General features: G+C 22.4%; 1 protein-coding gene across 1 annotated transcript in view; it reads left to right on the forward strand.

Annotated features, from left to right (window-relative positions):
* LOC117180689 (neuropathy target esterase sws) overlaps nucleotides 1-26,758 on the forward strand; it is a 95,130-nt gene that overhangs the window by 52,611 nt on the left and 15,761 nt on the right. Inside the window, exons 9-12 of the mRNA XM_033373179.1 lie at nucleotides 6,002-6,277; nucleotides 12,255-12,441; nucleotides 20,338-20,454; nucleotides 24,856-24,972. Of these exons, the coding sequence (XP_033229070.1) occupies nucleotides 6,002-6,277; nucleotides 12,255-12,441; nucleotides 20,338-20,454; nucleotides 24,856-24,972 (697 nt within the window). The remainder of the gene's footprint in view (nucleotides 1-6,001; nucleotides 6,278-12,254; nucleotides 12,442-20,337; nucleotides 20,455-24,855; nucleotides 24,973-26,758) is intronic.

Consider the following 26,758-nt stretch of genomic DNA (forward strand, 5'->3'; position numbering starts at 1 on the left):
TGAAAATTCAATTAATTTTGTAACCATTTCATCTTTTTGGTAGAAAATGATTCTTTTTTGTATTAGAATTCATCTGGTTGGTCAAAAATTCAAGTACTGCAAGTAAATACATATTATTTTAGTTGAAAACTTATATTTTTTGTTTGAAAATATAACTATTCGGTTGGAAATTCAAGTATTTGATTAAAAATGTCTGTGCTTTGTTAAAAAATTCGTCTTTTTTAAGGAAAACCAATCTTTTTGTCTAAAAATTCAATCATTTGGTTGAAAATTAAATTAAATTAAATTGTTAAAATTTTGTCTTTTTGGTAGAAAATTAATCTTTTTGTTGAAAAAATCAAATATTTAGTTGAAAATTTAATTAATCTTGTAAACATTTAATCTTTTTGGTAGAAAATTATTCTTTTTTGTATAAGAATTCATCTTGTTGGCCAAAAATTAAAGTATTGCAGTTAAATACATATTATTTTTTTGAAAACGTACCTTTTTGTTTTAAAATAAAAATATTTGGTTGAAAATTCAAGTATTTGATTGAAAATGTATGTGCTTTGTTCAAAAATTCAATTAATTTGTTAAAATTTTATCTCTTTGGTAGAAAATTAATTTTTTTTGTATAAAAATTCATCTTTTTGGTCGAAAATTCAAGTATTGCAGTTAAATATATATTATTTTAGTTGAAAATTTATCTTTTTCTTTGAAAATAAAACTATTTCGACAGACGAAAGTTGAACAGTTCAGAAAAAACAGAAAATTTTTTGAACTTATCTAAGAAAAGATAATTATAAACAATAATAAATTAATTCAAAAACTATTTTTGATTGATTTGCATGAATTATTACCATGAAAAGTGATAAGTGGACAAAAAAAGTTTAACATTTCACCAAAAAAATAACAATTACCTAACATCATTATAAGAAAACATAGTTGCGAACAATAATCACTTGTTTAAGCAATTAGGTTGTTTAGAATTATTTATATTATTAACTCATCCTAAGTACAAACTGGGGAAAACGTAGAAGATTTCAGAAAAAAGGGCAATTTTCTAACATTATTGAAATTGAGTATCATTAACAAAATAATGATTAATTGCTTAAACAATTTATGTAAGCATCTAATGATGAGTATGAAGTAGTATTTTGTTTATTATCAACCATCTGCATTTAAAAAGCGTAAAAAAATCATAATCAGAGCCAAAAATTCGGAAAACTCATTTTTTTCACTTGTAGGGTTAGTTTAGAACCCTATAAAATAGACTTATGAGGGTTATTTGTGGAAAATAATATTTCATTCATATCTTTTGCGTAGTGAATTTCCCAATTTGGTTATTTTCGGAAACTGTTTTTAATCAAAAATGGAATAGTTAAATTTTCAATTAAAACAAATTAATTTTCCAAAAAAAGAAGGAAAAAAGTTCTAACCAAAGTGTATTTTCTACTAACATTTTTAATATTTAACTGTAATAAATTAATTTTGAATAAAAAAGATGAATTTTTCATAAGTGTTTAACTTTAAGCAAAATAGTTTTATTTTCAACGTAAAAGGTGAGGTTTTACACAAAATAATACTTATTTAACTGCAATATTTGAATTTTTAAACAAGAAGATTAATTTTCTACCAAAAAGACGAAATTTGATCAAATTACATGAATTTTCAACCAAATAATTGAATTTTTAAACAAAAAGATTGATTTTCTACAAAAAAGACGAATTTTGAATAAAGAAGTTTAATCTTCTGTAATATAAAGAAAAATGTGAAGAAAATACATAAATTTCTAAGCAAATAGTTAAATTTTTCAATTAAACACTTTTATTTTTAACCGAAAAGGTGAGTTTTCACTCAAAATAATATATATTTAACTGTAATACTTTAATTATCAAAAAACCAAATGAATTTTTAAACAAGAAGATTAATTTTCTACCGAAAAGACGAAATTTTAATAAATGACCTGCCATTTTAATAAAATATTCACATTTTTAACCGAAAAGATTGATTTTCTACCAAGAAGGCAAATTCTGAATAAAGAAAAATAATCTAAAAGGAGGGTTCTTACACAAAATCATACATATTTAACTGCAATACTTGAATTTTCAAACAAGATACATTTTTAAAGAAAAAGATTAATTTTTTTACCAAAAAGACGAAACTTGAATAAATTTCATGCACTTTTAATCAAATATTTGAATTTTTAACCGAAAAGATTGATTTTCTACCAAGAAGGAAAATTCAGTTTTTAGCCTGTTAGTTAAATTTACAACCAAATCGTTTTATTTTCATACAAACAGAGAAGTTTTGAACTAAAATAATATATATTTGACTACAATACTTGATTTTTTTCCAACAAGATGAATTTTTATACTAAAAAGATTAATTTTCTGCCAAACAGATGAAATTTTAACAAATTAATTGAATTTTTAAACAAAAAGATTGATTTTTTATTACAATAATTAAATTTTTAAACAATACGATTGATTTTCTATCAAAAAGATGAATTTTTTAACAAAACAAATATGTTTTTAATGAAATATTTAAATTTTCAACCAAATAGTTTTATTTAAAAAAAAAAAATAAGTTTTCAAATAAAATAATATATATTTGACTGCATTACTTGAATTTTTTCCAACAAGATGAATTTTTATACTAAAAAGATTAATTTTCTGCCAAAAAGATGAAATTTAAAAAAATTAATTGAATTTCTTAACAAAAAGATTGATTTTTTAATGCAATAATTCAATTTTTAAACAAAACGATTGATTTTCTACCAAAAAGATGAATTTTTGAACAAAACACATGCATTTTTAATCAGATATTTGAATTTTTAACCGAAAAGATTGATTTTCTACGAAGACGGAAAATTTTAAATACAGAAAATTAATTTTCTACCAAAAAAATTAACTATTGACAAAATACATAAATTTTTAAGTAAACAATTGATTTTTTAGCCAGGAAAATTAGTTTTCTATAAGAAAAGATGAATTTTGAAACAAAATATATCAGTTTTTAGCTTGTTAGTTAAATTTACAACCAAATCGTTTTATTTTCATACAAAAAGAGAAGTTTTAAACTAAAATAATGTATATTTGACTACAATACTTGAATTTTTTCCCACAAGATGAAATTTTAACAAATTAATTGAATTAAAAAAAAAGAAGATTGATTTTTTAATACAATAATTAAATTTTTTAACAAAACGATTGATTTTCTGTCAAAAAGATGAATTTTTTAACAAAACAAATATATTTTTAATGAAATATTTAAATTTTCAACCAAATAGTTTTATTTAAAAAAAAGATAAGTTTTCAAATAAAATAATATGTATTTAACTGCAATAGTTGAATTTTTGACCGACAAGATGAATTTTTATACAAAAAAGATTAATTTTTTTTCAAGAAGACGAAATTTTAAGAATTTAATTTAAATTTCAACCAAATAATTGAGTTTTTAAACAAAATATTGATTTTCTATCAAAAAGACGATTTTTTTTAAGAAAACACAATATTTTAAATCAAATACTTAAATTTTCAACCAAATAGTTTTATTTTTAAACAGAAAGATAAGTTTTCAGCTAATGTAATATGTATTTAACTGCAGTACTTGAATTTTTGACCAAGAAAGATGAATTTTTATACAAAAAAGAAAAATTTTCTACCAAAAATGAAATTTTAACAAATAAATTAAATTTTTAAACAAAAAGATTAATTTTCTACCAAAAGGACGAATTTTTTTAACAAAAACACTTAAGTTTTTAATCAAATACTTGAGTTTTCGACCAACAAGATGATTTTTTAAACAAAAGGACGAAATTTGAACAATTTAATTGAATTTCCAACCAAATAATTGAGTTTCTAAACAAAAAGATCAATTTTCTTTCAAAAAGACGGTTTTCTGAACAAAATACAACATTTATAATCAAATTCTTAATTTTTCAACAAAATATTTATACAATACTTAGGCAAAACCTGAATTTTTGACCAACATGATGAATTTTTATACAAAAAAGATTTTTGAACCAAATAATTGATTTTTGAACGAAATAATTGAATTTTTAAACAAAAAGATTGATTTTCTAACAAAAAGATGTATTTTTGAACAAAATACATACATTTTTAATAAAATGCTTCAATTTTCAACCAAATAATTTAATTTTTAAACAAAAAGATGAGTTTTCAACTAAAATAATATATATATTTAGCTGCAATATTTGAATTATCGACCAACACAATGAATTTTTAAACAAAAAACATTAATTTTCTACCGAAAAAGACGAAATTTGAATAAATTATATGAATTTTTAATCAAATTATTAAATTGTTACACAAGAATATTATTTCTCTACCAAAAAAATTAATTTTGATTACAGACAAATCTATTATTTTTTAAATTAAAGATATCAGCTTCCGACGAAAAACACTAACATAATCCAAATTAATTAACGACTATAAATATTATTTTAATTATAATGATTTTTGTTTTAAACTACAACTTTTTGTTATAAAACTCTGTAACTTAATCTAAAATTGTTTTAAAAAAAATTAGCCTTCTGATGACATTTGTTTTTGAAATAACAATTTTTTAAATAAACGCTATAACGTAACATTAAATGATGGCTATTATAAACCTTTAAATCTGATGTTTTTTGTTGAAATAAAGTATTTCCTATGAAAAACGTTAAGATCACCTCAAACTCTTAAAAATTGCAAGTCTTGTTCAAACATTACTTACTTTCGTTTAAAAATATCCAGTTGGTGTATATAATGCTAACGTAACCTAAAATTGTTAAAATTTATAAAATTGTCTTTGAAACTAAATTTTTTATTAAAAATACCAATTTCCGACGAAAAGTATGGATAAAATGAAAATTGGTTAAAAGATTATAAATATTGTACCCACACATTTTTAAATCTTTTAAATCTAATTATTTTTGATTGAAAATACATCCAATACTATTGATTAATTTCTCTGGTCAAAAAACCAACATCAATAATAATTTTAAATTGTTAAAATTGGAGAATCGTATTTAAAAACAAATTTGTTATTAAAAATACCGATTTCTGAAGAAAATAACTGATATAAAACAAAATATACTAATTTTATTCTAAAACGTTATAACGTAACCTAAAATTGTTCAAAAATGCTTAACCTTTAAAATCTAATGATTTTGTTTAAAAATGTCAATCCTCTGCAAAAAAAAAAAAACGTTACCAAAACCGAAAAAGCAATTTGTTGGAAAATTTTTTATTTTTCTAATCTAATAATTTGTGATTAAAAGTATCTATTTCCGGTATAAAAAGCTAACATAACCCAAAATTATTAAAATTTATGAATTTTTTTTTAATATACCAATTTTATTATAAAAAGTTATAGTGCACCATAAAATTTTCCAAAAATCATGAAACTTTAAAATCTAATGATTTTTGTGTAAAAATGTCAATCCCCGTTTAAAAAAATTTTTAAAACCGAAAAAATCAATTTATTTAAAAAAATTTTATCTTTCTGATATAATAATTTGTGATTAAAATGACCCATTTTCGGTATAAAACTCTAACATCACCTAAAATTGTTAAAAATTACGAATCATTCTTATCATCTATTTTTTTTTTTACTAAAAATACTGATTTCCGATGAAAAACAGAAAAATAATCAAATTATATCAAATTATTAATCAAATGATATCAAATTATAATGATTTTTGTTTTAATATATCAACTTTATCATAAAAAATTACCATACAATTTTCCAAAAGTGATGAAACTTTAAAATCTAATGATTTTTGTTAAAAAATGTTAATCCCCAGTCAAAAGAAAAAACGCTAACAAAATCGAAAAAATAAATTTTGTATGAAAAATTTGTATCTTTCTAATATAATAATTTTCAGTGAAAAAAGTTAAAGCTGCTTACAATTTGTTAAAATTTCGAGCCTTCTTCGATACTTTTATGATTTTCTATGAAAATTCGTTTCTTTCTTTCAAATTGAAGGTATGAAACACCTTTTATTTTTGAACAGAATGAGCTCTACTCGAAAGTCCTGATGTCTGAGCCGAACGTCCACAGTGATTTTAGCAGACTTGCTCGATGGTTAACTGGCACATCGGTTGGTCTGGTTCTCGGAGGTGGTGGCGCCAGAGGAGCCGCTCACATAGGAATGTTGAAGGCGATTCTCGAAGCCGGAATTCCGATTGACATGGTCGGTGGAGTCAGTATCGGTGCTTTCATGGGCGCCCTCTGGTGCATGGAGAAAAACATTGTCACTGTCACCCAGAAAGCTCGCGAGTGGTCGAGGGTAATTTCAAATTATTATTATTATTTTTTAATCTAACTAAAAATCCAATGGCTCAAGTAATTTCTGAATTAAAATGTAAAATTATTTTTATCAACCCTCAAACGGTACACTGGTGCGAATTGGTTTTTATGTAATGTTAATATTAATTATTTAATATATCGAACATATAATAAACAACTAGCATATGTCACATATATTTAATATATGTGTAAATAATCCGCTGCAGCTGTGTTTGCGTAAATGCCAACAAAATGAAAAAACTTCAGGTGCAAATTCGCACCAGTGTACCGTTTTAGGGTTAAATGTTTGTATTTTATAGTATCTATTATATAAAATGACAGGCAAGAAAATCCAGAACAATATTTTTGATAATTAATGAAAATTGACATTACAATTTAAAGATAAAACTTTTATTTTCGACGAAAAATATTTAAAACTTTAGGAATTGTTCAAACTTGTAAATTTTATTATTTTCAAGAAAAATTTTCAGATCTTAATTTCGAATCTTTGAAATCGAATAATTCCTACTTTAAAAATTTCTGATTTTATATGAAAATTCTTTTTAGCAACAAAAATAAATTATAGGGAAATACAGTAACGCAAAATATGTATGATATTTACAATAATTTGCTAGATAATTTTTAAGTTTCAATTTACCCACTCAAGATTTTTTAGAATGCACACATGTTTCTAAATTCGCAACTGATATTTCAACAAAAGTATAATTTAATTTGAAATAAATAAAACATGGATTTTACTAACAAACATTAATTTTCAAACAAACAGTAGCACGTCTAACCCAACAAATGTATTTTCGACCAAAAAAGGCAAATTTTTAACCAAATTGTAAAAATTTTCTAGCATATAGTTAAATTTTCAATGAAGAAGTGGAAATTTCACTTAAAAAATTAAATTTTCATTTAAAAGAATAAATTTTTAACAATAAAAACAAACATTTTTCAACTAAAATTATGAACTTGGAACCAAAAAAATTAATTTTCCAGGAAGTGGTTAAAATTTTAACCAAGAAGTTGAATTTTTAACGAAAAATGTAATAGTTGATATTTTAGCAAAAAAGGCAATATAATTTTGTGTAAATTTTGCACGTAAGCTTAATTCTGGAAAATTTTATGACACTATTTTTAAGTGATTGCACTATTTTTCTACTATTAAAAAAAAATGACATTAAAAACACTATTTTCAAATAAAACAAAAAATGAAATATCAACAAATTCAACCAAATAGCTAAAGTTTCAAACAAAAGATGAATTTTTAAACAAGAAAATTTATTATTTTCTACCAAAAAAAAAAATGAAAATTTTGCACCAAGTACATAAATTTTTAAACGAACAGTTTAATTTTCAAAAAAAATACTCATCTTCTACCGAAAAAGACCAATTTTTAACAAATTACATAAATTTTTAAATAAATACTTTGAATAATGGATGTGATGTTGGTAAAATTCAATTTGATTAATTTTTAGTTTATACTTTTTTCGTTTCTGTATTTTTTAACTAAATACTTGAATTTTTAATCGAAAAATATCAATTTCTAATAAAAAATAGAGTCGAAAAATATTCCAACGAGAAAGACGAATTTTCAACCAAAAAATATAAATTGTTAAACCTAAATGGAATAATTAAATGTTTAATGACAAAAATTAATTATCCATTCTAAATAAAAACAAATTTTCAAGAAAAGTGATGAATTTTCAGTAAAGATGAATAATTTTCTACCCAGAAAGACAAATTTTTAACTAAAAAATATATATTATCAACCAAAAATAAAAACAAGTTTTCTAACAGACCAGATGAATTCTCAATTAAAAAAATAAAATACTTAAATTATCAGTTAAAACAATTAATTTCCAACCCAAAGTAAAAATAAATTTTAAACATAGTTAAATTTTTTACCAAAAAGATAAAACTTGAAACGCAAAGATTAATTTGCACTAAAAGAAAACAAACGAATTTTCAACAAAAGACTTTCAATTTTTAAACCTAAATGAAATAATTAAATCCTCAGTTACAAAAATTAATTATCAACCCAAAATTAAAACAAATTTTCAGCATAAGTGATAATTTTTCAACAAAAGGTAGAAACTTTAACTGGAATAATTGAATTTTAAACAAACAAAAAAAATTAATTTTTAACTACAACGATGAATCTTCAACTGAAATAGTTGAATTTATAACTAAATAGATAAATTTTCAACAAAGATGATAAATTCTATACCGAGAAAGACTAATTTTTCACTAAAAAATATTTTTTAGTTTCGGAATATATGAAACGATTTTACAGGATCTTCAAGTTTCTATGGCATTTTTCAAAATTACACAGGATTCGATATAATTTCCGAGAATTGCAATGATTTTAAGGGAGTTTATACAAATTTTAGTTGATTTCAAAGAATTTATTCATGAAACGTCAGGTATTTTGTAGGTTTTCATAGCATTTTAACTATTTTAGGGAATGTCAAAAGATTCCTAGAAATTTTTTATTGATTTTGAATAATTTGAAGAGATTTCAAAAGTGATTGGAATATTTAAGAATAAAAAATTTTCCAGGCTTTAAGGAAAAATCGTCAGATCTCATAGAACTTCTTGGGATTTAATAATATTTTAGCGGGTTTTAAAGAATGTATACAAAAAAAATTAAGGTATTTTGTAGGTTTTCAAAGATTTGAAAAGTAATGAAAATGGTTTTTGGAATTGACCCTGAATTCTTATTAATTTATACTGAATTAATTAAAATTCTATCGAATTCTTTTGAATGTTTTAAATTCATTTGATAAAATCATCAAAGGATTTGAAATATTTTAATTTATTTTCTTTGTTCCTTGGCATTTTAAAGAGCTTTAGGGCATTTTAAAAGATTACCAGAAATGCATTTTTTATTCACCACAATAGTTTAAAGGGATTTCAAAGACTTAGAATTATTTTAGGGTATTTTAAAAGAATCTAAGGCATCTTAAAGATATTCTAACAATGTCAAGGAATTTCTAAGGATTTTAATAATTTAAAGGAATTTTTTAAATTTTCATTAATTTCAAACAATTTTTCACAAGAAGTGAGGAATTTCGTAGAGTTGCAAAGATTTCAAGAGATATTCAAATATTTTTTGCATTAATTTGAAATTCGTATTAATTCATTCTGAATTCTTTTAGTTTTTAAAAATAAACTGAAATTATTCTTAGGGTTTTACTCTGAATTCTTAATAATAAATCCTATTTTTTCTAATTCCTTGGAATTCTCTAGGATTCGTTTAGTTTATTTGAATTCTTCTAAATTTCATCGAATTCTTCTCATTTCCCTTAAATCCTCTAATCCACTCAAATTTTACTGAAACCAATGGAATTTTTTCTTTTTTAAAAATTATTTCTCATTAATTTTAATTATTTTTTGCTTATAAATTAGTAGAGATTCAAAGATTTAAGAGATTTTAAATTATTTTATAGAATTTACCCTGAATTCTTAATAATCAATCCTATTTTTTTAATTCCTTGGAATTCTCTAGAATTTGTTTAGTTCATTTGAATTCTTCTAAATTTCATCGAATTCTTCTCATTTCCCTTAAATCCTCTAAATCCACTCAAATTTTACTGAAACCAATGGAATTTTGTCGATTTTAAAAATTATTTTTCATTCATTTTAATTATTTTTTGCTTAGAGATTAGTAGCGATTCAAAGATTTGAAGAGATTTTAAATTATTTTTTTGGAATTCGTCCTGAATTCTTATTAATTAATCAAAATTCTTTTTAATTCCTTGGAATTCTCTAGAATTTTTTTAATTCATTTGAATTCTTCTAAATCTACTCAATTCTACTTAATTCCATGGATTTGTTTGATTTTTTATACATTTTATCGGATTCTTATCCTTTCCTTTAAATCCTCTAAATCCACTCAAATTTTACTGAAACCAATGGAATTTTTTCGATTTTTAAAAATTATTTCTAATTCATTTTAATTCTTTTTTGCTTATAAATTAGTAGGGACTCAAAGATATCAAGAGTTTCTAAATTATGTTTTGGAATTCACCCTGAATTCTTAATAATCAATCCTATTTTTTTAATTCCTTGGAATTCTCTAGAATTTGTTTAGTTCATTTGAATTCTTCTAAATTTCATCGAATTCTTCTTATTTCCCTTAAATCCTCTAAATCCACTCAAATTTTACTGAAACCAATGGAATTTTTTCGATTTTACAAATTATTTATCATTCATTTTAATTATTTTTTGCTTATAGATTAGTAGCGATTCAAAGATTTGAAGAGATTTTAAATTATTTTTTGGAATTCGTCCTGAATTCTTATTAATTAATCAAAATTCTTTTTAATTCCTTGGAATTCTCTAGAATTTTTTTAATTCATTTGAATTCTTCTAAATCTACTCAATTCTACTTAATTCCATGGATTTGTTTGATTTTTTATACATTTTATCGGATTCTTATCCTTTCCTTTAAATCCTCTAAATCCACTCAAATTTTACTGAAACCAATGGAATTTTTTCGATTTTTTAATTCATTTTAATTCTTTTTTGCTTATAAATTAGTAGGGACTCAAAGATATCAAGAGTTTCTAAATTATGTTTTGGAATTCACCCTGAATTGTTATTAATTAATCCGAATTCTTGTTAATTTCTTGGAATTATCTAGAATTGGTTTAGTTCATTTGAATTCTTCTAAATCTACTCAATTCTACATAATTCTATGGATTTTTTTGATTTTTAAAAAGTTTTTATTTGATTGATCCTGAAGTCTTTGTCCCTTACTTTATTCTTAGGCATTTCGTAAAATTCTTTTGGATTAACTTGAATTTTTCTAAGCTCATTTGAAATTTTCTGAATTTAAAGAAGTTTTTTAATCTGATTCATTTCAATTTTTTTAATTACCTTGAATTTTTATGAATTTCATCGAATTCTTGTTTATCTTAATTTTCTCTAAATTCACTATAATTTTACGGAAATTAATGGAATTTTTTTGAAAAATGTAAAATGGAAAAAATTTGGAAATGGAAAATTTCCACTTCCAAATTTTAGATAAAGAAAGTAATTCAAGTATTTTTTAGAGTAGAAGTAGTATTTTCAAAACAGATATTTCTGAATTATAATAGAAAATTTGGTTAGATTGTTCGTTGCGAATTCATCTTTCTTTTAATTAAAAACTTAACTATTTGGTTAAAAGTTGAACTCTTTTGTCATAGACAAAATTAACATATAAAATTATTTATTAATTTCTCTGGTCAAGTATCCTACATCAATAATAAAAAAGTTCAACTAAATACTTGTATAATTTTTGTTCAGTACAATTAATTTTCAACAAAATAGTTAAATTTTTAACTCAATAATTGAATTTCTAAGTAAATATCTTAATTTTCTACGAAAGCCAATATATTTTTTATGAAAATGATGATTTCTCAACAAACAAGTTAATTTGCAACCGAATAGATTAATTTTCCACCAAATTGTAAAATTTTCAAGTAAAAAGAAAAAATATATGTTTCTATAAAACAGTTGAACTAAAATTATAAGTCTTACAACAAATAAACAAGAACTTTTAATGAACTAGTTCAACTTTGAACCAAGGAGTCGAGCTTTTAATTTAAAAAGATGATTTTTCAAAGAAGAATGTAATAGTCGATATTTCCAGAAAAAAGATTTTAATAAAAAATAAACAACAGTTGGATTTAACAACGAAAAAAGACGAGTTTTTAACAAAATACTTGAATCCCTATCTAAAAAAAAAAGATTAATTTCTATTAAAACATATGATTTTTTAGGCAATTTCTCTTTTTCATTTTAAGGTTCATATTTTTTAGTATAAATATTACATCTATCGTAAACTGTGTCTAAGCAAAAAACACAATTTTAAGAAGAAGAAAAAACACTTTTTTTTTTCAAATTTCTGAGACTATTGCACAATTTTTGATCTCGGGAGTGAGTCCCGGGTCTGAATGAGTTACAGTAGATTTTGGTTTTAGAAAATGACTCAGTGGTGGAGGCAAATCCTGGATCTGACTTATCCAATGACCTCGATGTTCTCTGGGAAGGATTTCAACAAAACGATCCAGGCGACGTTTGGCGACACCTACATCGAGGATCTTTGGCTTCCGTATTTTACCATAACGACCGATATAACCGCTTCCTGTATGCGAACACACACACACGGTCTGTAATTCTCCTCTAAATACATACAATTGATTCATTATTGTCGTTCAATATTCATTATCAGTCAAAATTTAGCATTGCACTGTACTTAGAAAATTAGATTCGAACTTTATTAGCGGGAGTGAGCTGAGTGGAAAATTGTTGTTGACGTACTCTCCGTTTTTCATAGACTTTCGTGCTTTTATATACATATTAGAGATTAATCTAAATTCATATTTTAAATTTTCCTGCACTCTTTGTCGAGTTGTATCCAAATTTATTTTTCTACAGGGTGTCTATTCTAAATGGAAAAATTTGGAAAACCTGGTATTGTCAGGGAATTTTTTTTTAAAGCCAGATAATTTTTTTGAGAGTGCCTAATTTTGGTTTAAATTGCAATATAAAATTAAATAAAAATGATTTTTTATAGCAAAAATAGCTTTTTATTGCTGTATTTGACTGTTTTGATAAAAATTCGTTTTGCTTTATATATTATTTTGTTGAAAATCCCTTCTCTTTGGTAAAAAATTAATATTTTTGTTGCAAACCTGTTATTGTCAGGGAATTTTTATAAACTTGGAAATCCTCGAAATGTACGGGAATTTTTTTTCTTAAAGCCAGAGAATTTTGTTGAGAGAGAGCCTAATTTTGGTTTAAATTGCAATATAAAATTAAATAAAAATGATTTTTTATATGAAAAGTAGCTTTTTATTACTGTTTTTATAAGAATTCGTTTTTTTTGGCTTCAAATTAAATTTGTTAACTACAAGTTTAACAATTCTATTTTTGGTTGAAAATTCAAGTATCTGATTGAAAATTTATATATTATTTTGTTGAAAATTCGTTCTCTTTGGTAAAAAATTAATATTTTTGTTGCAAACCTGTTATTGTCAGGGAATTTTTATAAACTTGGATATCCTCGAAATGTACGGGAATTTTTTTTCTTAAAGCCAGAGAATTTTGTTGAGAGAGAGAGCCTAATTTTGGTTTTAATTGCAATATAAAATTAAATAAAAATGATTTTTTATATGAAAAGTAGCTTTTTATTACTGTTTTTATAAGAATTCGTTTTTTTTGGCTTCAAATTAAATTTGTTAACTACAAGTTTAACAATTCTATTTTTGGTTGAAAATTCAAGTATCTGATTGGAAATTTATATATTTTTTTGAAAATTCTATCGCTTGGTGGAAAATTAATATTTTTCGTTGCAAACCTGGTATTGTCAGGGAATTTTTATAAACTTGGAAATCCTCGAAATGTACGGAAATTTTTTTTCTAAAAGCCAGGGCATTTTTTTGAGAGAGAGCCTAATTTTGGTTTAAATTGGAATATAAAATTAAATAAAAATGATTAAATTTTATAGGAAAAATAGCTTTATATTGCTGTTTTTATAAGAATTCGTTTTGTTTTTGGCTTCATATTAATAAATTTGTTAACTGCAAGTTTAACAATTCCATTTTTGGTTGAAAATTCAAGTATCTGATTGGAAATTTATATATTTTTTTGTTGAAAACTCGTTTTTTTTTGGTAAAAAAAGAATTTTTTTTGTTGAAAATTTTTTTTTGCTGGAAAATTCAACTTTTTTCTAAATTCTTCCTCTGGACTGAGCTAATTTGTTAAAAATTTTATTTTTCTGTTGCTGAAAAATTATTTTTTTTATTTGAAAATTCGTCTTTATGATTTAAAATTCAACTATTCCAGTGAAAGATTCATCATTTGAGAATAAAATTTATTAACATCAGTTTGGTTGAAAGTTATTTTTTTTCAATTGATAGTGTAACTATTCCACTTTTGGTTGAAGGCTGATATTTTTTAGTTTAAAATTCAACTATTTCGCTAAACATTTGTTTTTGAGTTGAAAATTCATCTATTCCAGTTGAAGATTCAAAATGTAACTATTCCATTTTTGGCTAAAAACTGATAATTTCAGTTCGAAATTCCACCATTTAGTTAAAAAATTATTTTTTATAATTAAAATCTCATCTTTTTTGGTTGAAAATTTAATTATTTGTAGTTAATTTTTTTATGTTGAAAATTAATCTTAGGGTTTGCAATTTTATCCTTTTGGTAAAAAAATTCAAGTAGGTTTCCAGTTGAAAATTCATCTTGTTGCTAAAGAATGTAACCATTTTCTTTAATTAGTTTTTTTATAATTATTTGTTTTCACTGAAAATGTAACTATTCCTTTTAAATATTCCATTATTTTAGTTAAAAATTCATATCTTTGGTTGAACAGTAATTATTTTGTAATGAAAATTGAACGATTACATTTTTTTATGACAATTTATCCTTTTTAATTGAAAATTAATGTGTTTTATTACAAATTCGTCTTTTTTGGTAGAAATTAATTTTTGGTTGAAGATGCAACTATATGGTTAGAAAATGTAACAATTTTTTTGAAAATATTAGAAGACTTTGAGAAAATTATATTACAAGATATTATTAAACATATTGGCAAGATCAACTAATTAAATAATTAAATAATATTCAAAACATAATAATAAATTTTTTAATTTGTCTAAGTCCATGAACTTCAATAAAAATTCAAACAAATTTTTATTTTGTCTTATATTTATTATTATATTTGTGACAATTTTTCAACAAAATACATAAATTTTCAGCTAAGAAATACGAATTTTTAACAAAATAGTTAAATTGTCAACTAAAAAATATATTTTTTTACCCATAATAAAAACAAATTTGTCAACAACATAGTTAAATTTTCAAACCAGAATAGTTGAATTTTAAATCAAATAATCAGTTTTCAACTAAAATGATGAATTTTCAATAAATATGATCAATTTTGCACTAAAAAAGACGAATTTTTAACTAAAAAAGATCAATTTTTAACAAAATAGATCAACTTTCAAATAAAGTGATACATTTTACACTAAAATTATGAATGTGCAACTGGAATAATTGCATTTTTTACCAAAAATATATAAATGATCAAAAACTAAGATTAAATTTGAACCAAAAAAACAAGAAATAATTAAATTTTTAATTCAAAAAGATAATCTTTTAGCCATAAATGAAGTAATTAAGTTCACAGTTAAAAAAAATTAATTTTCAACACAAAATAAAAACAAATTTTCAACTAAAAGAGATACTATTTCAAGAAGAAAATGAAATCATTAAATTTTCAGTAATAAATAAAATTAATTTAAAGTTAAAAGATGAATTTTCAACAAAAAAATAATAATCTTTTAAAAAGAAAATTGTTTAACAAAATGCATTAATTGTCAACAAAAAAATACAAATTTCCAACCATAAATGGAATAGTAATTAAATTTTCTCTTAAAAAAAAAATTCACTTAAACTTATTTCTTTGTAACTATAATGATGAATGTTCCACTGGAATATTTTAATTTTAAGCAAAAATATGAATTTTAATATGAAATTATGATTCTTTAACTGATATATTTGAATTTTGTTCCAAAAAGATGAAATTTCAAACGTAAAGATTAATTTTCAAGATAAAAAAATAAAGAAATTTCAACGAAAGACATAAACTTTCAAACAAATAGTTGAATTTTCAATTTAAAAAGGTAAAATTTTAACCGTAAATGGAATAGTTAAATTTTTAGTTTAAAAAATCAATTTTCAACCCAAAATAAAAACAAGTTTTCAACACATTTAGTTAAAATTTCAAACAATGTCATGAATTTTTAACTAAAATTATGAATCTTCAATAGGAATTAAAAAAATTTGTTAAACAAAAAGATAGTTTCGAACAACGATTAATTTTCAACAATATAAAAAACAAATTTTCAACAAAATAGAGGTTTTTTCAAAATATAAATTATCCTTAACTGAAATAGTTGAATTTTCAAGCAAAAGATGAATGCTTAACCAGGAATAATATTAATAATAATAATAATAATAATAATCTACCATAGAGAAAATTTTTCAATAGAATACATTAATTTTTAACTAAAATATACCAATTTTCACTAAATAGCTGAATTTTGTACTAAAGCAGATCAATTTTGAACCATAAAAGGATTAGTTATTAAATTTTCAGTTAAAAAAAGACTTTTTAACCAAAATTATGCATTTTCAACTACATGGATGAATCATTAACTGGTATAGTTGAATTTTTAACTAAACAGATGAAATTTTAATTGAAATTATGAATCTTTAACTGAAATAGTTGAATTTTCAAATAAAAAGATAAAATTTCAAACGTGAAAATTAATTTTCAACATAAAATAGAGCAAAATTTGTAACAATATAGTTAAATTTTAAAACAAAAAAATTAATTTTCAACCAGAATGTAGAATCTTCGACTGGAATAGTTGAATTTCAAACGTAAAGTGTAATTTTCAACATAAAAAAACGAACAGTCAACTAAAAAATATAAAATTTCAACAAGAAATGGAACAGTTACATTTTTAGTTAAAAAATTAATTTTCAACCCCAAATAAAAATAAATTTTTAAGAACATAGTTAGATTTTTAAACAAAAAAATAAATTTGCAAACCAAAATGAAGAATCTTCCACTGGAATAGTTTAATTTTAAACGAAAAAGATTCATTTTTAATTAAAATTATGAATCTTTAATTGAAACAGTTGAATTTTCAAATAAAAAGGGGAAATTTCAAACTTTAATATTAATTTTCAATATAAAAAACAAAAAAACGAATTTTCATCTAAAAAATGTAACATTTCAACCATAAATGGAATATTTAAATTTTCAGTTGATAAAATTAATTTTCAACCCAAAATAGAAATAAAATTGTAACAACATAGTTAAATTTTATAAACGAAAAGATAAATTTTTAACCAAAACGAAGAATCTTAAACTGGAATAGTTTAATTTTAAACAAAAAAGATTAATTTTTTACTGAAATTAAGAATCTTTAACTAAAATAGTTGAATTTTCAACTAAAAAGGTAAAATTTCAAACGTAAAGTTTAATTTTCAACATAAAAAATAGGAATTTTCAACTAAAAAATATAAAATTTCAACCATAAATGGAAGTAAAATTTTTAGTTAAAAAAATTAATTTTCAACCCTGAATATAAATAAATTTTTAACAACATAGTTAAATTTTATAAACAAAAAGATAGATTTTTTACCAAAATGAAGAATTTTCAACTAGAATAGTTTAATTTTAAATGAAAAAAATTAATTTTCAACAGAAATTATGAATCTTTAACTGAAACAGTTGAATTTTCATCTAAAAAGGTAAAATTTTAAACGTAAGGATTAATTTCTAACATAAAAAAAAGAATTTTCAACAAAAGACAGGAATTTTTAACTAAAAAATATAAAATTTCAACCCTAAATGGAATAGTTAAATTTTGAGTTTAAAAAATTAATTTTCAGCCAAAATGAAGAATCTTTAACCGTAATATTTGAATTTTAAACTAAAAATATGAATTTTCGTCTGAAAATATGTATCTTTAACTGAAATAGTTGCATTTTTAACTAAAAAGGTAAAATTTCAAACGTAAAGATTATTTTTCAACATAAAAAAATGAATTTGGAACTAAAAAATATAAAATTTCAATCATAAATGGAATAGTTGCATTTTTAATTGAAAAAATTAATTTTCAAACCAAAATAAAAATAATTTTTTAACAACATTGTTAAATTTTGAAACAAAAAGATAAATTTTCAACTCAAATAGAGAATCTTCAACTGGAATAGTGGAATTTTAAACGAAAAAAGAATCATTTTTAACTTAAGTTATAAATCTTTAACTGGTAGTTTAATCTTCAACTAAAAAAGTGAAATTCCAAACGTAAGAATTAAGTTGCAACATAAAACAAAACGATTTTTTAACTAAAAAATATAAAATTTCAACCATAAATGGAATAGTTAAATTTTTAGTTAAATTAATTTTCAACCCAAAATAGAAATGAATTTCTGATAACATAGTTAAATTTTAAAACAAAAAGATACTTTTTCAACAAAAATGAAGAATCTTCAACTACAATAGTTTGATTTTAAACGAAAAAAAGTTAATTTTCAACTGAAATTATGAATCCGTAACTGAAATAGTTGATTTTCAACTAAAAATGTAAAATGTCAAACGTAAATATTAATTTTCAACATTAAAAAAAACGAATTTTCAACTGAAAAATGTAAAATTTCAACCTTTAATAGAATAGCTAAATTTTTAGTTAAAAAAAATTAATTTTCATTCCAAAATAAAAATAAATTTTTAAGAACATAGTTAAATTTAAAAACAAAAATATAAATTGTCAGTCAAAATGAAGAATAATCAAGTGAAATATTTTAATTTTAAAGCGAAAAAGATGAATTTTCCCCTGAAATTATAAATCTTTAACTGTAATAGTTGAATTTTCAACTAAAAAGGTAAAATTTTAAACGTAAGGATTCATTTTTAACATAAAAAACGAATTTTCAATAAAAGACAGGAATTTTTCAATAAAATATATAATTTCAAATATAAATGGAATAGTTAAATTTTTTATTTAAAAAAATTAATTTTCAACCAAGATGAAGAATCTTTAACATAAAATAAAACGAATTTTCAACTAAAAAAATATAAAATTTCAACCATAAATGGAATAGTTAAGATATTAGTTAAGAAAATTAATTTTTAACCCAAAATAGAAATGAATTTCTGATAACATAGTTAAATTTTAAAATAAAAAGATACTTTTTCAACAAAAATGAAGAATCTTCAACTACAATAGTTTGATTTTAAACGAAAAAAAGTTAATTTTCAACTGAAATTATGAATTCTTAACTGAAATAGTTGATTTTCAACTAAAAATGTAAAATTTCAAACGTAAAGATTAATTTTCAACATTAACAAAAACAAATTTTCAACAAAAGACAGGAATTTTATACTAAAAAATGTATAATTTCAACCATTAATAGAATAGTTAAATTTTTAGTTAAAAAAAAATTAATTTTCAAGCCAAAATAGAAATAAATTTTTAAGAACATAGTTAAATTTTAAAACAAAAATATAAATTGTCAGTCAAAATGAAGAATCATCAAGTGGAATATTTTAATTTTAAAACAAACAAGATAAATTTTACCCTGAAATTATGAATCTTTAACTGAAATAGTTGAATTTTCAACATAAAAAAAAGGAATTTTCAACAAAAAAACCGGAATTTTCCACTAAAATATATAAAATTTCAACTATAAACGGAATTGTTTAATTTTAAACGAAAAAGATGAATTTCAACTAGAAAATATAAAATGTCAACCATAAAAGGAATAAAAAGTGTGGAAGTTTTTCTGACTGCTGGACAAAATTTTGATTGAAATGATTATATTAAGACTTTTTCGTCCACTCTTCGGTAGTCCTTTTAAATACAAAATCTTATTATAATTTGAAGGACCTCTCAGTCATTTCATAAAAAAATTTACTATCTTAAATTTATCTATTGCTACCATAAAACGAATATTTAAATCCTTAGGTCAAAAAATTAATTTTCAATTAAAAATAAAACTAAAATTGGAAAAACATTGTTAAATTTGAAAACAAAAGATAAATTTTCAATTAAAATGAAGAAACTTCAACTGGCAGGAGTTAAATTTTCCAATAAAAAGGTGAATTTTCCACCATAAAGATTAATTTCTACCAAAACATACGAATTAAAAAATAAATCCCTTTAATAATCAAATAAAAAAGATAAATTGGAAAGCAAAAATTAGATTTTCACTAAATAGAAGATGATACTATATTTGTTAGGGAATAATTTTCCAAAATTCTTTTTCATTTTTTGTTGCCTATCAGAATAAGAATAATAATAAGAAGAATAAGAATAAGGTGTGATAGATTTGGGCGAGAAGGGTGCAGGAATATGTTGAATGAATCATACAAATCACAATATTCATAATAAATGAAAAGTGTACATTATATAGAGATGATTTTTGATTTTTGAAGATACTTGTTATTTCTAATGACGTACGTGTCGTGTTTAGGATCGGTGTGGCGATATATTCGTGGTTCGATGTCGTTGTCTGGTTATATGCCCCCCATGTGCGACCCCACCGATGGCCATCTGCTCCTCGACGGCGGGTACGTCAATAACCTCCCAGGTAATTTCAATTTTACCAACAAATTTTAGACTCCTCTCTTCCTATATTCAAGCACGAGGCCTTCAATTATTATTCAATATTCACTATTCAATCCATTATTATTTTATGTTTTTTTTTTATTGAAAATTCAACTAATTGGTTGAAAATTCGTTTTGTTTTTTTTTTACTAGAAAATTAATTTTGTGAACTGAAAATTGAATTTTCCAGATAAAAATTCAACTATTTTGTTAAACAATTTTTTTTTTTGGTTTACAATACATTTTTTGTTATGTGAAAATTTATGTTGGAAAATGTTGTTGAAAATTTGTTTTTATTTTGAGTTGAAAATTGATTTTTTTTTACTAAAATTCAAGCTATTCCGTTTATGTTTAAAAATGGTTTCTGTTGAAAATTTGTTTTTATTTTTGTTGAAAATTAATTTTTTAACTTCAAATTTAACTGTTTTATTTATGGTTAATATTTGATCTTTTTTAGTTGAAAGTTCATGTCTTCTGTTCACTTTTACATTTAAATTTATTTAGAAAAGTACAGTTTTTTATATTTTTCTTTTCTTTTGTTACGATTTTTTACATTTTTACTAGAAGTGTGCAGTCGTTTATTTGAATTTTTAATTAATTGGAAAAAAGGATTTTTCAGGGAAAAAATTTAAATCTACATCAAACCAGTTTGATTTCCTTAAACTGTCACAAATTTTAAAACTTTAAAAATTCGAATCGATTTTTGGATACATTTGTTAACCAAAAAACAAGAAGTTATTTGGATTAAAAAATTGTAATTTCTCTTTCGAAAAATTCAATGTTTCCAAGCGTTTGTAAATTTGTATTAAAAATTCGAAAAAACGACTGCACAACTCTAATTTTTACTAAAATATAACATTTTTCCATTTGTCAGGTTTCAGTATTTGAATTGTTTAAATTAATTGAAAGCTTCAGAACTTTAATGTTCGATTTTTATGTTTTTTAGTTTGGAAAGAAAAAAAATTTATAATTTATTTAATTCTACAAGTTTAGATACTATTATTTTCAATCCCCTGGAATTCAATTTTTTTTGTGTCAAATGAGTATGCTGTCTTTTCAATCTTGGATGTGCAAATTCCCCAATCAACTAGCTTTCTGCATTTTTTTTGTAATTCACAGGGAATTTTGATATATCTGGAAAAACCTGGAAATTTCAGAGAATTTTTATAAAGTTAGGGAATTTTTTCAAGAGCTTGATTTATTTAAAAAAGAATTTAATATCAAATTAAATAACAATTTTTTTTTCAATTGGTAAAAGTTGCTTTTTTGATTAAAAATTAAAAGATTTTTTAGTTTTAATATTAATTGTTACATTGATCGTTGAAATTTTATGTTTTTTTTTGTTTGTTGAAAATTCAACTAATTGGTTGAAAATTTGGTTTTTTTTTTGTACTAGAAATGAATTTTGTGAACCGAAAATTGAACTGTTCCAGATAAAAATTCAAAACTATTTTGTTAAAAAAATGTTTGAAAATAAATTTTCTTATAGGAAAATTTATGTAATCAATTTTTGGATAATAATTGATATTTTTTATTAAAAAATGGATATATTATGTTGAAAATTCGCCATTTGTGATAAAAATTAGTCTCCTTGGTTTAAAATTAATTTTTTTTTTGCTTGAAAATTCAACACTTCTGTTGGAATCTTTATTCTCATTAGAGTGAAAAATCTCTTTTTTGAAAATTCTTCATTTTTGGTATAATTTAACTGATTTTAATTCGAAATGGAAATTTGTTTTCGATTTATTTAAGATTCCATAATTTTAGTTGAAAATTTATCAATTTAATTGACAATTATTTTTTTTAATGAACATTAATTTCTTAACTGAAAATTTAACAATTATATTTTTGATTTGTTGGAAATTTATCTTTTTGATAGAAAATTAATCATCTTGGTTGAAAATTCATCTTTTTCATTAAATATTTAAGTATATTTTAGTTCAACATTCTTTACTTTAGTTGGAGAATTATTTCTTTGGTTTAAAATTCAAAATTTTAGCTTTTTAAATTGAAAATTCAACTATTTATTTGAAAATTCATGTCTTTGTTGAAATTTCTTTTTTCTTTATCTTGAAAATTAATCTTAACGTTTGAAATTTCATTCATTTTTTTTTCGTTTAAAATTCTACTATTCCAGTTGAACATTCATCATTGTAGTTGAATATGCATAAGTTTGGTTGACATTTTTTTTAAAAGAAAATTTAATTACTGTTCCATTTATGGTTAAAAACTGATATTTTTTAGTATAAAATTGAACTATTTGGTTGAAAATTTGTCTTTTTTTCGTTAAAAATTAATGCATTTTGTTGAAAAATTTTCTTTAGGTAGATTATTATTATTTTTGTTTAAAAATTCATCTTTTTACTTCAAATTAATTTTATTTTTTACTCAAAATTGAATAATTTCATTTTTTCTTGAAATAGTATATCTTTTAGTTGAAAATTAATTTTTTTAACTGTGAAGTTAACTACTTCATTTATGGTTAAAAGATTATCTTTTTGAGTTAAAAATGTAATCATTTGTTGTTTTTTTGGTTCAAATTTAATCTTTATGTTTGATCATTTACATATTTTTGGTAAAAAATGCAATTATTCCAGTTAAACATTAATAATTTAAGTGGAAAATGTATCACCCTGTTTCAAAATTAAACTATTTTGTTGAAAATTTATCTTTTTTAGTTAAAAATCCGCCTTTTTTAGTACAAAATTAATCATCTTTATTGAAAATTCATCTGTAAAATTCATCATTTTAGTTGAAAACTGCTCTATTTGGTTTGAAATTCAACTATTCCAGTTTGAAAATTTAAGTATGTTGTTGACAAATTAATTTTTATTGTGGTTAAAAATTCGTATTTCTTAGTTGAAAATTTATGTATATTGTTGAAGACTTGTCTTTTTGGTCGAAAATTATTCTTCTTGTTTGAAAATTCATCATCTTTTCGGTTGAAAATAAAACTTCGTTGAAAATTTTATTTTTGAATTAATCTATGATAGGTTTTTAAAAAATCATTTTAGTTGAAAATACATTACTTTGGTTGAAAATTTAATTATTCCATTTTTTGATAAAAACTGATCTTTTCCGGTTCAAAATTTAACTATTTGGTTGATAATTTATGTATTTTGTTGAAAAATTATCAGAAGCATAATAATAAGTATAAGACAAAATACAAATTTGTTTAAATTACTATTGAAATTCATGGACTTATACAAATTCAACAAATTATTTATTATGTTTTAAATTTATTTAATTATTTAATTAAGTAATCATGCTAGAAAAGTTGAATTTTTAACTATATAGTTGCATTTTCAACCAAAAATATTAATTTTCAACTAAATAGTTGAATTTTGAATTGAAAAATATCAGCTTTTAACAAATTTGTACGAATTTGTAATAAAACACATTAATTTTCAATTAAAGGAATAAATTGTCATGAAAAAATTGAATCGTTGAATACTTAGTAGGAATAGTTACATTTTCAGTTAAAAAAATCATTATTAAAAAAAATTAATTAAAGAAAACGGTTACATTTTTTAGCAACAAGATGAATTTAAAACTGGATTCCTAGTTGAATTTTTTACCAAAAAGATAAAATTGCAAACGCAAAGATTTGCGTTCAGTTAAAAATGTAACTATTTTGTTCAAAACTTATTTTTATTTTTAGATGAAAATCAATTTTTAGAGCTTGAAATCTAAAACTACTCCACTTTTGGTTGAAAATTCATCTTTTTTTAGTTGGAAATTCGTATTTTTTAGTAGGAAATTTAGCTTTTCATTGAAAATTTAACTGCTTGCTTAAAAATGCATTTATATTGTTGAAAATTCAATATTTTTACTTGAAATTTTGAAAATTTGTAATGTTTTAACTTCAATTTAATATCGTGTTCCCATTAATTTTATTAAAAAGAGTTCATCACGCCTATAAAAAATCCAGAGCGGTCAGAGAATTTTTTTCCAGGATTTGAGCAGACACTCTACTTGAAAAAATATATATATTTTAATTTTGTATAATTGTGGCCTTTCAATGGCTACGTGTGATTAAAATATTTTGAAAAATGAAGAATAGAATGTGTTTTTACGGGCTAGAAAAATAGGGCTAGATGTGCGATTTGTTTTTGCAATAAAGCTGAAAAGAGTCTTGGCAGAAGCTTATTAAGCTAATAGGTATTTGGAGCTTTGACTATTTAAAAATCCATCTACACAGAAAAAAACTGTTTGCTTTTGCGCTAAATAAATTGCTTCTCATTGGAAAGAAAAAATAAATTAAAAAAAAAAAATCCATAATTTGCGCCTTACAGCTTTTATACAGTCAAGCTCGCTCCCGTTGATGAAAAGATGCTTAGTTGTGAATTTTTTTAATTTGAACGGTTCAGTTTATCTGAACCAGGTATTCTGTGGAAGTACATTCGAGCCAGTATGAGTTTTGCTGGTATCTTTCCTCCCGTTTGCGATCCAAGTGATGGGCATCTTTTAGTCGACGGGTGTTATGTTAATAATGTCCCAGGTATGCTTGCAGTAATCGTTAAATATTATTAGAAATTAGTCTGTCACCCATTTCCCGCATTTCCTCCCCAATTCCCACTTTTAATTTCCTCTTATTTGCTTCTTTCTCGATATTAATATAAAAAAAAGCAAATAGATTTACAGGGTGTCTAGCGACCTTAAACACCCTGAAAACCGATATATATATATATATATATATTCGGGTCCGAGTTCTGCGATAATTTAAATTAAATATATGAAAAATAGCCTTTTTTATACAAATTATTAATAACAGTTTATAGTTTATTCGTAAAATGGAGTCAAAGTGTCAATTATTCAATTTGAAAAGAAAAAGTTTAATATTTCAAGTACGGTCAGTTTTTCTTGAACAGTATTATTTACTAGAAGGACGTTTGGAAGTAGATGTTTTGAAAATTTTTCTATTTTTTTTTGTAGTGAAAACTGAAGAAAACAATATTTAAAATGTTTAAAAAACCAATTGTTTTGGAGAAAAATCGTTTGAAGTTTCTTCTGTTTGGTTGAAAATTCGTCCTTTATGGTTGAATTTAACGGGTTTAAATTTAGAATATTTTTTGGTTGAATTATCAACTATTAATTTTTACGTTGTTTGTTAAAGATCATCTTTGGTTCAAAATAAACTATTTTGTTGAAAATCTGTTTTTTACTTTAAAAATTGATTAACTAAAACTTTAACTTGTCCGTTTTTGGTTAAAAATTCGCCTTTTTTAATTTGAAAATGAACTATTCGGATAAAAATTTATGCATTTTGTTGAAAATTAATCTTAATACTTAACAATTAATCCTTACTGGTTGAATAATCATTTTTCGGTTACAAATTTAATTAATTCTTAAAAATTCGTCTTTCTTTACTTGAATATTAATCTTTTTTTTTTAGAAAATTATTCTTTTTGTTTGCAAATTCATTCATTTTTGTGAAAACTGTAACTCATTTGTTAACAATAAATTGTTTAGTTGAAAACGTGATTTTTGGTAGAAAATTAATCTTCTTATTTAAAAATTCATCTTTATGTTTCAAAATAAATTATTTTTCGTTGGAAATTTATGTATCTCGTTTGATTTAAGTATCTCCTTTTTCTTGTTTCAAAATTATTTGTTTGACTAAAAATTGAACTATTTCATTTTGGGGTTGCTAAAAATTAATGCTTGATGTGAAAATTAAGTATTTCATTTAATATTTGTATTTTTTTTAATTCAACTGTTCCTTATTTAATATTAAAATAGTTTTTGGTTGGAATATCAACTACTCAATTTTTCTTGTTTTTTTTTTGTATTAAAATCAGCTGTGTTTTTTATTTAATATTAAAATATTTTTTGGGTGGAATATCAATTATTCAATTTTTCTTTGAAAATTCATATTTTTTGGTGCAAAATTATAATATTTTGTTAAAAACTAATTTTGTTTTTTATTGAAGACTAATTTTTTTTACAGAAAATGTAATTATTTCATTTTTATTTTAAAATGTTTTCTTTTTTAGTTGACACTTCACTTCTTTTGTTGGAAATTGCATATATTGCTTGAAGTTGCATTTTTTTATCTGAAATTTTCACTATTCATTTTTGGTTACAATTTTTTTTTAGCTGGAAATTTAACAATTTCGTTGTAAATTCTTTTTCTTTGAGTAGAAAATTTACCTTTTTAGTTAGAGCTCTAAATTCTTAGTTGGAAATTGTGGGTCCGGATGCAATAAGGGCACATAAAATTTTTTCGTGCGAAAACGAAGTCCCCTAGAGGCTTTAGAAAAAATTTTCGAATTTTAATTTTCAAA

This window comes from Belonocnema kinseyi, chromosome 9 (genome assembly GCF_010883055.1).
Source record: "Belonocnema kinseyi isolate 2016_QV_RU_SX_M_011 chromosome 9, B_treatae_v1, whole genome shotgun sequence".
NCBI lineage: Eukaryota > Metazoa > Arthropoda > Insecta > Hymenoptera > Cynipidae > Belonocnema > Belonocnema kinseyi.